The sequence below is a fragment of the Xyrauchen texanus genome, chromosome 5 (genome assembly GCF_025860055.1).
Source record: "Xyrauchen texanus isolate HMW12.3.18 chromosome 5, RBS_HiC_50CHRs, whole genome shotgun sequence".
In the NCBI taxonomy this organism is placed as follows: Eukaryota; Metazoa; Chordata; class Actinopteri; order Cypriniformes; family Catostomidae; genus Xyrauchen; species Xyrauchen texanus.
Genome location: NC_068280.1, coordinates 20,698,247 through 20,713,043, shown reverse-complemented (window position 1 = coordinate 20,713,043; position 14,797 = coordinate 20,698,247). Strand labels below are relative to the sequence as shown.

Genomic DNA, 14,797 nt, shown 5'->3' with positions numbered 1-14,797 from the left:
ATATGTATATATATATATATATATATATATATATATATATATATATATATATATATATATATATATATATATATATATATTTAACATTAGTTAATGCACTATGATCTAACAATGATCCGTAATATTTTTTATTAACTAACATTAAAAAAGATTAACAAATGATGAAATATATATATATATATATATATATATATATATATATATATATATATATATATATATATATATATATATATATATATATATTCTCAATGGTTTGTTTATGATAGCTAATGCATTAACTAATGTTAATGAATAGAACCTTGTTGTATAGTGTTACTAAGCTTTTCAGCAAGTCCTTGTCTAATAATGCATTGCCTTCAGGACAGCGTGGAAAGACTGTCGGTCTGTCACTCCCCTCGAGCCCTGCGCACTGTGCCCAGAAGAATCAACGCGCGCGCCACCGCCATATGAAAGTTCCACTCTCACGTTTCCCAACATAACGAGCAGTTCCACAGCTGGAGTCTTCAAGGCTTTTCTCAAATACAGAAAGACGCTTCTTTCTGTAAGATTTTAAAGATTTATATTTATTGTATGAACAAAATACAAACAATCGGGTTCGTCTTGGATTAAGAAGATAATTTAGGAATGAAATCAGTTTGCTTCTTTTTTATCGTCAGTAGAGAATTTAGCCTACTGCCTGAAGTAAATGGACTATCACACCATTATCTCCGGAGATGAAATTTTGAAGGGTGCTGTCGACCAAAATCATGTCGGATTGTAGCTGGAATAATATCCTATCAACAAAGAAAAAATAAGGTTTGCTAATTCAGTAATTTATTAAATCAGAGTCCAGTAGTGATAGCCCTGACAGTAACCTATTGTAAAACAATGTTCACGTATAGTATTGCTAGATGAATCATAACCGATACTTTCAACACCAAATGCTTTATTTCATGTGTCTCGATAAGCACCGTTTTGCTTAGTCTTTCTATCTCAGTCCTTCTGGACGAGCGCCTTGCTGCTGTAGATATTAACTTCTGATAAAGTTTTTTTTTTTTTTTTTTTTTCTTTCTCGACAACAGGCTTTTTTGCAATATTCCGCTCCAACTGCTGCGTCTTTCTGCAGTCTGAGGCGGTTGCAGCTGCGGGGCTGAAGATGGGCCGCTTTCATTCTCAGGTTTTCATGATGCTGGTGATGGTAGCACTGCCAGTAGTGGTACGTTGTTGCCCGAAGCCATGTGCATGCCACCAGCCCACAGAGGTGCACTGCACCTTCCGTTCCTTACTTACCGTGCCAACTGGCGTGCCCAAACATGTGCAACGGATGAACCTGGGGTAAGAATATTTGAATATTGTCTTCACACATTGTTGTTGTTTTTTGTTTGTTTGCTTTCATTCTATCTTTAAGGCTTGTCAGAATGGTAATTAATTTAGTTTTAGTTTGAGTATGTTTTTTTTATTTTGTATTATTATTTTCAATGTCAGTTTATTGGTAATTCGTTTTAATGTTTCTTAACTTAGATCTTATAGCACCACAAATTGTTTCACATACCTATTACTCATAATCATTACTGCATAATCAGGAACTACACAAGAATCAAACTAATTGCAACAAAGTTGTACTTGTGAAATTCACAACACAACATACTGCAGTGCATGGAGTTTAGGCATCTGCACCACTGTAGCCTGCACATTTGTTTATTCTTGTTGAGAGCCCCTCTCAGATTTACCTGCCCCTACATAGTGAACTGTGTTTAATAGTTGTATATTGATAAGATGCCCCTTCCTGTCTAATTGAGCAGAATCAGTAAATAGAGTAAAAAAAATGAAATTCTCCAAAAATGTTGTTCCTGTTGCAGTGAACGTTTTTAATTTCAGTTTAGTTTAGTTTTGTTTCAGTTTTGTTTTTATTTTCGTAAAAAAAATTAAATGTCACAGCTAGTTTTGTCTTTAACAGTTACTTACCCCAACTGAAAATTATGTCTGACTTTCTTCTGTGGAACACAAAAGCAGTGACATAGCAACCATTGTAACTGGGGTCATTCATATGCCCCTACACAAAATGAAATTAAAAACAAATCTTCAATTTATATTACTTATCTTCACTTTTAAATGTAATAAACAGTATCTAGTAGCTCTGGGCTGTCATGGAAAAAACACCATAAAGCCACAGTAAAAGCAGTCCTTATGACTTGTGCACTATTTTACAATTCTTCTGAAGTTATACAATCACTTTGTATGATAAACAGACCCAAATTTAAACCATTATTCATAGTATGATATAACCTTGGTTTTCAGTCATCTAGGTCATTTTAGCATGTCTGAAACGAAATATTATTATTCATTGTTTCAAGACTTTTCACCAGACATCCAGTTGGGTTCATCTGTAGGTTATTGGGAATGTCCCTTGATGATTTTAAATGCCAGGAATATTCAGACCATTTTACAGATGAACTACAACAATGCACGGATGTTCAAGACTTAGTCTGGCTGTCCCAGGCAAGATTGGCATCATACCGAAATAAATTGAAATTTGATGTTAGATTCTATTTGGTAAATCTGCAGCATATCAGTTAACATTCTTATTATTTCACTCCTCTGTCCTTCCTCCACTCAGGTTCAATACTATAAATAAAATAGCGTACAGCTCTTTTGCTGGGCTACGAAAACTAGAGCTGCTTTTGATGCATGGGAATGATATGAATCGAATTCCTGATGGAACATTCCGTGACCTCGTATCCCTTCAGGTGCTGTCAACTTTATTGTTTGAAATTTCCACTTAATAAATCATTCTCTCTGTACTTTTTTTTTTTTGGTTTGTATGTTGTTGTTTTTTTGTGAAGGTTTTGAATTCAGATTGTTAAAGCAAATGTAAATACATTTATTGATTTGGTTCAATGCTTCTTTCTCCTCAGATGCTGAAACTAAGCTATAATAAACTGAAGGTAATTAGTAGACAAACCCTTATTGGTCTCTGGAGTGTCACTAGGCTGCACCTGGATCACAACAAACTTGAGTTCATCAACCCTGATGCATTTCAAGGCCTCACTTCTCTTCGTCTTTTGCAACTGGAGGGCAACCAACTTCAGCAGCTCCACCCAGCCACCTTCTCCACTTTCTCCATTCTTGGACACTTCCCAGTGTCCACCCTGAAGCACCTGTACCTGTCTGATAATGCCCTTACCACACTGTCAAAGTGGATGCTGGCAGGCATGCCATATCTAGAGAACCTGTCCTTGCATGGGAACCCCTGGACCTGTGACTGCCACATGAGATGGTTCAAAGAGTGGAATACAAATTCGCAAGGTCATTGTTATCATGACGTTGTTGTAAAAATCTCCAAATTTGGAGGTTCTTATCACATAGAAGGAAAAGCTGTAGAAATAGTGACATAGAGTTGTATTTTATGTCACTATTTATGGCAACACTTTATGCTTCATAAGATTATTTGATGACATTTATAATTATACAGTATTAAAAACAGCAATATTAGTTGAAGATCTGTTTATAATGTGTTTACAGGATAGAGCATGCTAAAGGGACATATCATTTTAGGACTTTATCTTATCATGATGAATGTCCACTTACTTCTGACCCCCTCTTTTTTATTTCCCAGGTGTGTTAAAATGTAAGAAGGACAAAGCTTATTATGAAGGCCAGCTCTGCCCTTTGTGTTCCTCTCCAAAACACCTAAAGAAGAAACAACTTCAGGATTTAGAGAGGCCCACTTGCAATAGTCCCGTTCTCAGCACCCCACACAGAGTAATTTCCTCTGAGGACACAGAAAGTGAACTCCTGACGATGGATGAATTTCGTCAACCCCTTGGCAACATTTCCCTGGGCCTGTCAGATGAACATGGAAATCAAGTAGACTTGAACTGCATTGTCACTGAGCCAAGAGAGCTGACTAGCATAGGCTGGGACTATGTTAACCAGTATCAAATATCAGCAAACCTGACTCTGACATTAGATCTAGAGTGTCCCATTGATAGGTCCAATTATGAGAGGTTGTGGAGATTGATTGCATATTACAGTGGTGTTCCAGCCCACCTTCAAAGGGAAATTATGTTAAGCAAGGACCCTTACATTAGCTTCAGATATCGGCAAGATGTTAAAAGGGATGCTCTTTACTATACAGGAGTGAAAGCAAACATAGTAGCTGAGCCATCCTGGTTAATGCAGTCATCAATGGACCTCCAGCTTAACAGACTTCAGTCTACAAGTAAAACTGTTCGACTCCTTCTAAGCACCCATCTGACTGAAGTTGTGGAGACTGAATCTTTAAGACAGCAGAAAAGGGGGTGGGTTATAATTGATTCCAAAAATGACACTAAAACTATGCAGGTTGCTGTGGTGGGAAGTCCTGTTGAGATAAGCTGTGCAATACATAGCTCTGGGAATCAGTCAGTGAAATGGATGCTCCCTGATGGCTCTACATTAAAAACACCTTATAGCAGTGGTGATAACAGGCTCTCAGCTTCAAGTTCTGGCTTGCTTGAAATCAAATCTCTTGATCATTCTGATTCAGGAGTGTACTATTGTATTGCACAGGTCTCCGATGACCTCACTATCCTCCCTTTTCGTCTGACAGTGGAGGAATCTTCCAGCCCACCTCCTGGAGGTGAAGGAGTAACAGAGCCAATTACAAGATTTGCAGGAGGAGTTGTTTCCCTTCCTTGTGTTGCCACTGGGTCGCCTGATGCTGATGTACACTGGATTATTCCTGATGGAAGCATTGTAAACAAGTGGGTAAACATTTCCAAGACAGTTGTGTCATCAAACGGAACTCTGATTATTCGACACAGTCAGATTTCAGACAGTGGATCCTATAAGTGTGTAGCAGGAAACCAGCATGGGATGGACACTTTGGTAACAAAAGTAATAATAGCAAGACCACAAGGTATCCTCCCCTTAAGGAAATACTCCAGCAGGCCTCAACCTGCTGAGGGACTTTCAACCAAAATAAAAGTAATCATGACAAATGATGTGGAGTCATCTGGGGATAATGAACCTGAAGAGCTTTCTGAGAAAGCCCTTCTGAGGCGTGCTGATTTACCCAGTGGAAGGAGGGTCCCAAATATGGGAATAAGAGGTGGCCATACATCTAGGAATTCTTGGAGACGCCCTGTTATGCCAAGGGGAAGAGTAGGTACCACGGGAGGGGACAGGGTTAACACTGTAGAGTCAAGAAGAAGAATAAGTATATCAAACAACCAAATAGATCCAAAGCGCTGGGCTAGCATTTTGGCAAAAGTTCGCAGTGGTGGAACTAGTACAAAAACTACTAATCCAAAATCAGTTCATAGCAGTACATACAGAATACAGGAGTCAGAGACTGCCTACACAAAGAAGTCAGAAACTACTAACAGGATTGAAGGATCATCTGCAGAAGGTACAACAAAAATAGTACCATTTGAAGAGGCATTGTACGCAGTCACAATGTCACAGATGCCATTTCTGGTTACTAATTACAACATGGACATAAGACCTCTGGATTCTGAGGACCAGAGACATGTTATTTACCAGATAGCTGCACCTGAAACTGATATGAATTCAGATGTGTTTACAGCTAGCACACATATTGCACAATCAACAATTGGTCCACAGATGACCCATTTTACTGTGGGACATTCAGAAGTTGCAGAGGGGTTTAAAATAAGCACTATGTTGAGCACAATGTCATATGGAACTAATTTACAGAAAAAACAAAGCCACACAATGGATGATAGCAGAGTAGCTGAAGCATTGCAGAGTTCATATGATGACGTTGATCATGATGATGATGATAATGAATACAGGGTTTTAAAAAGTCTTGAACATGTAGGACAGGATTATCAAGGAAAGACTTATTACAGCTTAGCATCAACCTCCACAAAGGTCGACACAGAACCAAGTGGAGAAACATATGGTGATGCCAACTCGTTTATTGAAATCCTAACTACAATTAAGCAAGGAACACAGCTCCTACAAAAGCAAAATATATCTCAGCTGCAGAAAAATAATATCTCAAAAATTCCACTGTTTACTACTGTGACACCAACCACCAAACCCACTTCAGGAAATAATAAAGCAACCTCCTCTAATTCACTTACTGCTTCATCCTCACGTGCTAGTAACTCATCCAGCAAGAGGAGGACTGGTGGAAGACGTAGAAAGCCTAATAGAAGTAGAAGTAAGACAAACAGTTTTAAATCATCTGTATATCTCACAAATGCCCCCCCACAGCCCACTTCATCTTTAATTTCTGAGGTCACGAATGGGTTTTCAGTCGTTACTAAGACAACGGCTTTCTCTAAAACTAATATTGAAACATCTCAATGGGCCAAAAGTGCAGGAGCCAAGATTAATACTACTGTTCCATTAACTCACAGCCAACTACCGTCACTAGGCAAAATGACTCATAATGAGAACACAGATCCTTTATACAGTGGCAGGAATCACCAAACCCATAAATTCATACACCAAAAAAAATGGTCTGTTACAAAGAATAGAGACTCACCTAATGCTAAGGCAACTAAAGAACTCAAAAGCACCACAACAGTTTCAGTGACTCCATCAACATCCATTAGTTTTGGAAGAGAAGAAGAGAAAGCAACTTTGCACAATGAAACAAAATACACATTATCTCCTCCAATTACAAATCCTGCAGTGAAGGCAGCTGACCATGAGCGGTTTACTAGTATCCATACCCCTGCAACTAAAACTTTTGAAGAGACACAACAGAAAATAATTACAGAAGATGCCAGCTCAAGCCCAACATCAGATGACTCCCTTGAGAGCTTTCGAGCACAATCAGAAGAGATCCCAGGTGAAAGTCCAGACAAAACAAACAACCAATATAAACCTACAGACACTGAAAATGTGATGTCATCCAAACAGCATGTGAGGATGTTTCCACTCAGGCTATTCTCTTCATCTTCCCCAAGTACCCAGCATCAAACCATCGAAAATGATTATGCAAAAATCCAACGTGGTTCAGTGACGGCAGTCATTTTTGAAGGAGCTCACCAGAGTTCACTGATTCCAACAGACAGGCCCAAAAGCTCTCAACAATTAATGCTTGCAACCACACAACCCAGCAGGGTTTCAGCTTATAGCATTCACAACAGAAAAGATTCAACTACAGCTATGAATCCTTGGAGTTCATCAGGAAATGTTAATGTGCCTCCATTTACTAAAGAAAACATACTTACCACAAAAACAACTACAACAGCCATAAAGTCCCCTACAGCACATACAAATACGCATTGCCCAATTACACCCCTTTCTGCAAGCAGTGTAGTTGAAACAGACAATTCAAATCACATTCCTGACAGTCACAAAGAAAGATTTGTAACCCCAGGCCAGGAAACCATTGGTAAACTTGAATTATCCAGTAGAACAACATCTACAATTAGACTATTTTCTTATCAGTCACACAGTGTTAAACCATATACTGTCAGTGGCACAAATTTCAAATCTGAGGTGACAAGATCTCAAAGATTAGAGGGAAACATCCATAAAAAGACCATTACAAAAGCACCCATAACTCCAACATTGTCTTCAATATATTCCTCAACTCAGCAGCAATTTTCTATGAGGCAAGGTGTTCAGAGTAGTGGCAACTCTACTGTACATTACATCATATCAGGAGGAGTTCAACAAAAACAAACAGTAGTGCCCGAGGGTAGAAGAAGACCTCAAATCACCAGCACAGACATTAGCTCTGTTGCAGCACAGACCGAATCTGATGCATATTTGCCCTGTGTTGCTGTGGGGATGCCCAATCCTTTCCTTTCCTGGACTAAAGTTTCTACAGGTAAGATAGGTTAGGAAATTTTTTTTAAGTATCACTTGACATGTCCTTAAATGTTTTGTGGATTAATTTATGTTTTATTTTTTTAGTATGTATCTTTAATTCTGTCAAAATTTACTTACCCTCTGTGTCATTCCAAGCTTGTATGACTTTCTTTCTTCCATTGGAGACAAAAGGAAAAATAAGTCACCCTGCATTTTGCACTTCTGAGGCCTGAAATGCAAGCAAAACAATTTTTCATTCCATAAATACGCAATCTGTGCACCAAAGTTTAAACTTGATAAACTCTTACCTACACATTTGGATGAGAAGACGACGTGTGACCAATAGAAGAATCAAACGTCACAAACTGACCTCTTGGCTTATTATAAAGAATCAATCATTTTTAGCTGAATGTATTTATTGTTGCAGTAAAGTGAGGAGATAGTATATTTTAACATTTTTAATTTTATATTATTTGTTATTCATGATTTATTAATTATTACAAACAGAAGCCCTCGAGCGAGACATCATATCCTGTCCGTTGCTGTGTCCAAAATAATTGACAGTAGTTTTAAGCTAAATGTCAGGGACTGAAGGCCTCTGTCCCCATTCACTTTCATTGTATGGGAAATAGCATTGTTAGAAAAACATTCTTAAAAAATTCTCCTCTGGTGTTCCATGGAATAAAGTTAGTCATAATGGGTATGTTAAAAAATATAATGGAATCATGTTTAATCCATACAACAAGTTTATTCTACACTATTAAGTCAAAAGTTTGAGAATTCTTGACTGCATTTTTGTTTCTCATTATCTTAAATTGAGCTTGAATATGATTCTTTACTAAACTAAAACTTATTGATACTGAATAAAAGGTAGCCAACAAGAGCCCAGAATGAATTGGAACATATTCAAAACTGCTTAAAAAGCATCCCAAGTGGATATCTCATGAAGTTGTTTGAGAGTATGTCCAGAGGGTGCACTGCTGTAATCTGGGCAAAGGGTGACTACTTTAAAGAAGCTAAAATATAAGATAGTTTGGATTTGTTTGAAATTCTTCCAGTGGTGTTATTTCATATTTTGTTGTTTACTTTGGCTAACTAACTATAAATGGCAGAACTAGTAAGAATAATATAGTAGTATTCCATTCCAAATGCAGACTATTTTTCTTTTCTATGGAAAATAGTAACAATAAAGAATGAGAAGGTGTGTCCAAATGTTTTACTCGTGGTGCATTTTGATTACTCAAAATGATTTTGTGGTGTAAAGAGTGTCATTATTTTTTCATGCAGGAGTTAGTGTCACACAGAACACTAGGGTCCAGAGGTTTGAGGTCCTCTCTAATGGCACACTCGTTATCCACAAAGTACTTCCTCTGGACAGAGGCCAGTACCTCTGCAGTGTCCAAAACCAGTATGGAGAGGACAAGACCATGGTTAATTTAATTGTTTTGGCTGAACAACCTAGAATACTGCAGACACGCTATAGAGAAGCCACAGCATACCTTGGAGAAAATGTTGTGCTTGATTGTCAGTCTCAAGGGCATCCTCAGCCTCGAATCACCTGGGTCCTCCCTGATAGGGCAATGGTACATTCTGGTGGACCTACTCATGGCCCGTCTGATCAGAGAATCTCAGCCTCATCCAATGGCACGCTTCACATAAAAGCGGCCAGACACACAGATCGAGGAATATACAAATGCATTGCTAGCAATGCAGCAGGTGCTGATGCCATATCTATTCGACTCACTGTTGCTGCCTTGCCACCAATCATTCAACAGCCAAGGCACGAGAATGTCACTCTTCCAGAAGGAAGCACTGCCCAATTGAATTGCATTGCCCAGGCTGCCCCTCCCACTTCCATTAGCTGGACTACCCCTGATGACAAGCAACTCCATCCCTCTCAGTTTAGTAACGGACGAAACTTGTTTGTCTTCCCCAATGGGACACTACATGTTCGTAGTCTTTCTCTGACAGATACGGGTAGATATGAATGCACAGTAACCAATGTGGTTGGCACAGCACGGAGGGCCATTAATTTGACTGTAAGGAAATCCATAATATCCTCCAGGGCCAGGATTACATTCTCATCATCTCAAAATACAGACGTGGTCTATGGAAGCAGGTTGCACCTGGACTGTATTGCATCAGGCAACCCAGAACCAAGGATCATCTGGAGGACTCCATCCAAAAAGCTTGTAGATGCTCACTACAGGTAATATAAACACTTCACTGAAGCACATATCCTGTCCTGTAAAGATACTGGGTTTATACATTTAGGAAATATTTGCACATAGTCCCTTTCTATTTCTTCCCTTCTGCATATCTCTCCATTCTGCTTTGACTCATCGGACAGGTACACTTTGCATGCCACACAAACACTCTAACAACTTTCTAATTACAAGCAATTCTACAAAATAATTACATAACTTATTTATTCATTTTTCTATAATACAAATATAATTACTGAAATATTTTTGCCTGTCACACATAGGCCTACCACTGCAATTCCATTAATGCTGCTTTTATGTTGTTAGACTTTAATTCAAACAGAAAATATAAAATTTTTCAAATTATGCCTGCTGTCACATTTTTTTTTATTTTTGTTTTTATATTTCAGTTATGATCCAAGGATCAAAGTATCTGCCAATGGTACACTATCCATCCTCTCTGTGACAGAGAAAGATGATGGTGAATATCTCTGTGTTGCTCGCAACAAAATCGGCGATGATTTTGTGCCCCTTAAGGTCAGCATCCTAACAAAACCAGCCAAAATTGAGCAGAAGACAGAGGTGGATAGGACTGTATTGTATGGAGGTAACCTAAAGGTTGACTGTGTGGCCTCAGGGCTACCCAATCCAAAAATCCAGTGGGCATTGCCTGATGGCACCATGATCAACAATGTCATGAAGCCTGAACATCATATTGGAAGTCGAAGTCAAAGGTATGTTGTCTTTGACAATGGAACACTCTTCTTCAATGAAGTAGGGATGCGTGAAGAGGGTGACTATACTTGTTATGCTGAGAACCAGATTGGTAAAGATGAGATGAAAGTGCATGTTATTGTAGTTGCAGATGTGCCTGTTATTGAGAATAAGACACAGGATATCGTCAGGGTTCTCTACGGAGAATCTGTCTCTCTGAAATGCAGTGCCAAAGGTGAGCCAACACCTCTTATATTGTGGTTCTCACCCACTAACAAAGTCATCACTTCAGTTTCAGACAAGTATATTATAGATACTAATGGGACTCTATTCATTCAGAAAGTTCAGCGATTTGATGGTGGGAACTATGTATGTCTGGCTAGGAACACTGCAGGGCAGGATCGCAAAGTGACCAGAGTAGAAATCCTTGTCTCTCCTCCAGCAATTAATGGTCTCAGAGGCAACACAAATTCATTAAGAGTGTCTACTGTAAGAGATCGGCGAAAATTGATTGATTGTGAGGCCACTGGCACCCCTGCTCCACGTGTCATGTGGGTTCTCCCAGAGAATGTTGTTCTCCCTGCACCATATTTTGGGAGTCGAATAACAGTACATCGCAATGGCACTCTGGATATCCGCTTAGTGAGAATAACCGATTCAGGCCAGTTAGCCTGTATTGCTCGTAATGAGGGAGGTGAGACAAGGCTTGTTATTCAGCTTGATGTAACAGACATTTTAGAAAAGCCAAAACTTAGGAGTCCCAAAATGGAGTCAGTCTCACTGACTGTGGGCAGGATCATTAACCTAAACTGTTCAGTTGAAGGGTCACCAGCCCCACAGGTGACATGGATCCTTCCAAATGGCTCCCCACTATTGAGAGGTGGGCAATTCAATAAATTCCTTCACAAGTCTGACGGGACTTTGGTCATCAGTAACCCTGCTCTCTCAGAGGCAGGCACATATCGTTGTTTGGGACGCAATGCCGGTGGAGTGGTTGAGAGAACAGTTACACTAACGCCAGGGCATAAGCCAGAGATCAATAACATGTACAACTCACCCCTTAGCATCATAAATGGGGAGGATGTCCAGCTGCACTGCTTGTCAAACACAGACTCTGTCCGTCTCAGCTGGACCCTGCCAAGTGGGATGGTCTTAAACCGACCTCAAAGAGCAGGTCGTTATGCCGTTCTTCCCAATGGGACCCTCTCCATCCAGCAAGCTTCTGTCCATGACAGGGGATCATACACCTGCAGGGCTTCCAATGAATATGGAAACTCCCTGCTCACTGTCCCAGTTATTATCATTGCATATCCACCTCATATTACAAGTGGCCCAGCTCCTGCCACCTATGCTAGAAGAGGAGTAGCAGTACAACTTAACTGTGTGGTCATAGGTATCCCCAAAGCAGAAGTGGCATGGGAGACCCCAAATAGAACACGGCTTGTTGCCAGCTCTCAACCACGCCTGTTTGGGAACAAGTACCTCCATCCTCAGGGCTCCTTAATCATCCAGAACCCTACAACAAGAGATGCTGGATTCTACAGATGTACAGCCAGAAATGTGATAGGAGTTGACTCAAAAGGTACATACCTTTATGTATACTGAGAAGCAGACAACATCTTCTGTTCATATGCCCATGGAACTGCATTGTTGAGCTATCATCCAAGTTTGATAGCATTTGTCAGCATTTGTCAATGTGAAATATTGAATGGAATCAGCCCAACACAAAAACATTACATTATTTTTTTTAAATCATGGGTGCTTAAAATTACAATGTTTGCAACAAAAAATTTACAAAACGTTTAAAGGTACTTTTTTAGAAGCTTGCAAAGCAATTTATGTTAGCAACATAACCAACCTACTGATATTATGAGGTATCTTTCTACTTTATTGTTTGACAATGACAGTTTATGTCAAAATGTATAGATGAAAAATACATTTAATGGCATCCTTTTATTCTGAATGTCACAATTTTTCAGGGATATAATTAATGTAATAATACTTCTCTACATATTTTTTTCAATCATACTTGGAGAACTTGTCATTGAATGACACATTTTCATAATCTGTTATCACACAACTGTGGCTAGAACATGTTTTTTTTTTTCTTCAGTTTTAAATTAATTCTCAGATTCTCATTTTATAATAGACAACACAGTTGTCTATTATAGTGTCTGCATATGACTCATGTCTAAACAGGTCTGTTTAAAAATGGCTCAATCTTGTACCCACTTTTAACACGTATAAATTATTTGTCTTTTGAAGACTAATGTATTTCTATTTTCCATATTTTTTAATAAATAAGACTTTAAAACATTTTCATGTCAGCCTTTCTGAGGTCAAAAAAGGTGACCCATCAGTAGTTGTGACAGTCATAGCAGACTTGGCCATATTATTATAATTATTATTATTATTTTATGCTGTTAAGTCAGGTCAGTTAAATTTGGATAGTACATTTCACAATAAATAGTTTTAGTTTCATTACATACAACAGTTTCATAGTACCCCCAGTGAGCAAGTGAACACAAAACCTTAGGTAAAGGAAAAATAATTTAGAGGAACCACACTCAGCAGGGGGAGCCGGCCAAATATATATATATAAATGCAAATTATCTAGTTAAATAATATGTGTAATACTAGTCATATGTTTATTTAAGAACATTTTAATTATTTGATGTTTTAGTAAGATAATTATTAAATTGTAATGATCATGATTAAGAATGCAGGCAGTGGTCAGTAAATTTTCCCTTGATGTGATTTTTATTTTTATAGTGTAGAATTAAGATATACTTAGAATTGTTTTTGATTAATGCACGCATAACTACAAGATTGACTGCCAAATTAAGAGTATGTCTGGCTAAAGAGGTGAGTCTTAAGTCTAGACTTGAATTGTGAAAATGCTGTCTGACGTAGTAAACAGAGAGCAGGAGTCAGACATTTCAACAGATCCCACACACATTTAAAGCATCTGGACCATTAAAGAACTTTAAAGAACAATATCCTTCTGTGGTTTATAGAAATGGGTAAGAAATCAGAAGGAAATGTTTTTCCAAGAGTGTGACTGAAAAAGAATATCCTCTGTGGGAGTTATTACACTGCCATGAAAATGTTATAGAGATATAAAATATCAAGGGGATTTGAGGGGGACCTCATTTCCTATATTTACAAAGAGTATAGGCCTGGTCCGTAATGCATCCTTGGGGTAAAAAATTTAATTGCTAATAATGATGAGCTAATCATTGAGGATAAAGTCCCTTATTTATCTTGCATGGTAATCTGCATTTCAGCAGAAATTATTTATTCAAGGTGAATTGCCTTTGTTTAATTTACCTTCACTGTAGCTTAATTGTATATATTTGCTCTGTCATTAGCATCTTAATTTATTTGAGTGCACTGTTCTATATTACAATGGAAGAGTAAAAACAAAATAACCTTGAGTTTTTTTTTTTTTTTTAACCATTTTGTGTCTGTTCTGCTACTAACTCAATGTCCTGCTTCAGTGAAGACAGACATGAAGCTTGAGCTCCTCATCTTGAGCACACCTGGGCACGCTTGTCTGCACCGGTTAAGATGAGACAGTTAAGGGATGACTGTACATTCTGAATAAAACCCAGCTGTCTAGCTCTTTTTTCCATGATTTTGTTTTGACACTCTGGAATTGGTGTTTTGACAGAGGTGTGAAAAAATAACGAGCCTAAAACTGCATGTAATTTATTCATATAGCCTATAGAGTATGAATAGATCTCAAAATGTAGTATTCATGCCCATCATAAACCCTTCCAAAATCAAAGTCTGAATCCATTCTTTATTTAATTAAATATAGGTACAGTATCTCTTGATGTTATTCTATTTTCGGGCTGCTCTGGTTCGTGCCTGTTTCAATGACCACACCAGGTTCACCGTTTTTCTTTCTTTCTTTGTTTCTTTTTTGCCAGCATATTACCCATTTCTGAATCCTATGTTATTTTAATAACATGTTAATTTCATAATAGCAGAAGTTTTCTCTATTCCCAAATAATAGATGACAATAAATAAGTACTGCTTGTGAAAATAAGGATTTTGGAAACTTAGAATTAGGGTGTTCTCTGACATGATGATACCTCTGACTAAACTGAACT

General features: G+C 38.2%; 1 protein-coding gene across 1 annotated transcript; it reads left to right on the top strand.

Annotated features, from left to right (window-relative positions):
- The first annotated feature begins 517 nt into the window (after window positions 1-517).
- On the top strand, window positions 518-14,436 carry mxra5a (matrix-remodelling associated 5a). The gene is made up of 7 exons (XM_052127662.1): window positions 518-798; window positions 1,065-1,317; window positions 2,600-2,729; window positions 2,898-3,288; window positions 3,599-7,780; window positions 9,049-9,970; window positions 10,376-14,436. The coding sequence occupies exons 2-7, from the start codon at window positions 1,139-1,141 to the stop codon at window positions 12,282-12,284; spliced, it is 7,713 nt and encodes a 2,570-aa protein (XP_051983622.1). The 5' UTR covers window positions 518-798; window positions 1,065-1,138; the 3' UTR covers window positions 12,285-14,436.
- Window positions 14,437-14,797: the final 361 nt, after the last annotated feature.

What these genes read in the sequence shown, in the direction of transcription:
- mxra5a (XM_052127662.1), top strand. Translation starts at nt 1,139, where the DNA reads ATGGGCCGCTTTCATTCTCAGGTTTTCATGATGCTGGTGATGGTAGCA. An exon ending in GTGGAATACAAATTCGCAAG is followed by an intron (nt 3,289 to 3,598) that starts GTCATTGTTATC and finishes TTTATTTCCCAG; the next exon opens with GTGTGTTAAAATGTAAGAAG. An exon ending in CTGGACTAAAGTTTCTACAG is followed by an intron (nt 7,781 to 9,048) that starts GTAAGATAGGTT and finishes TTTTTCATGCAG; the next exon opens with GAGTTAGTGTCACACAGAAC.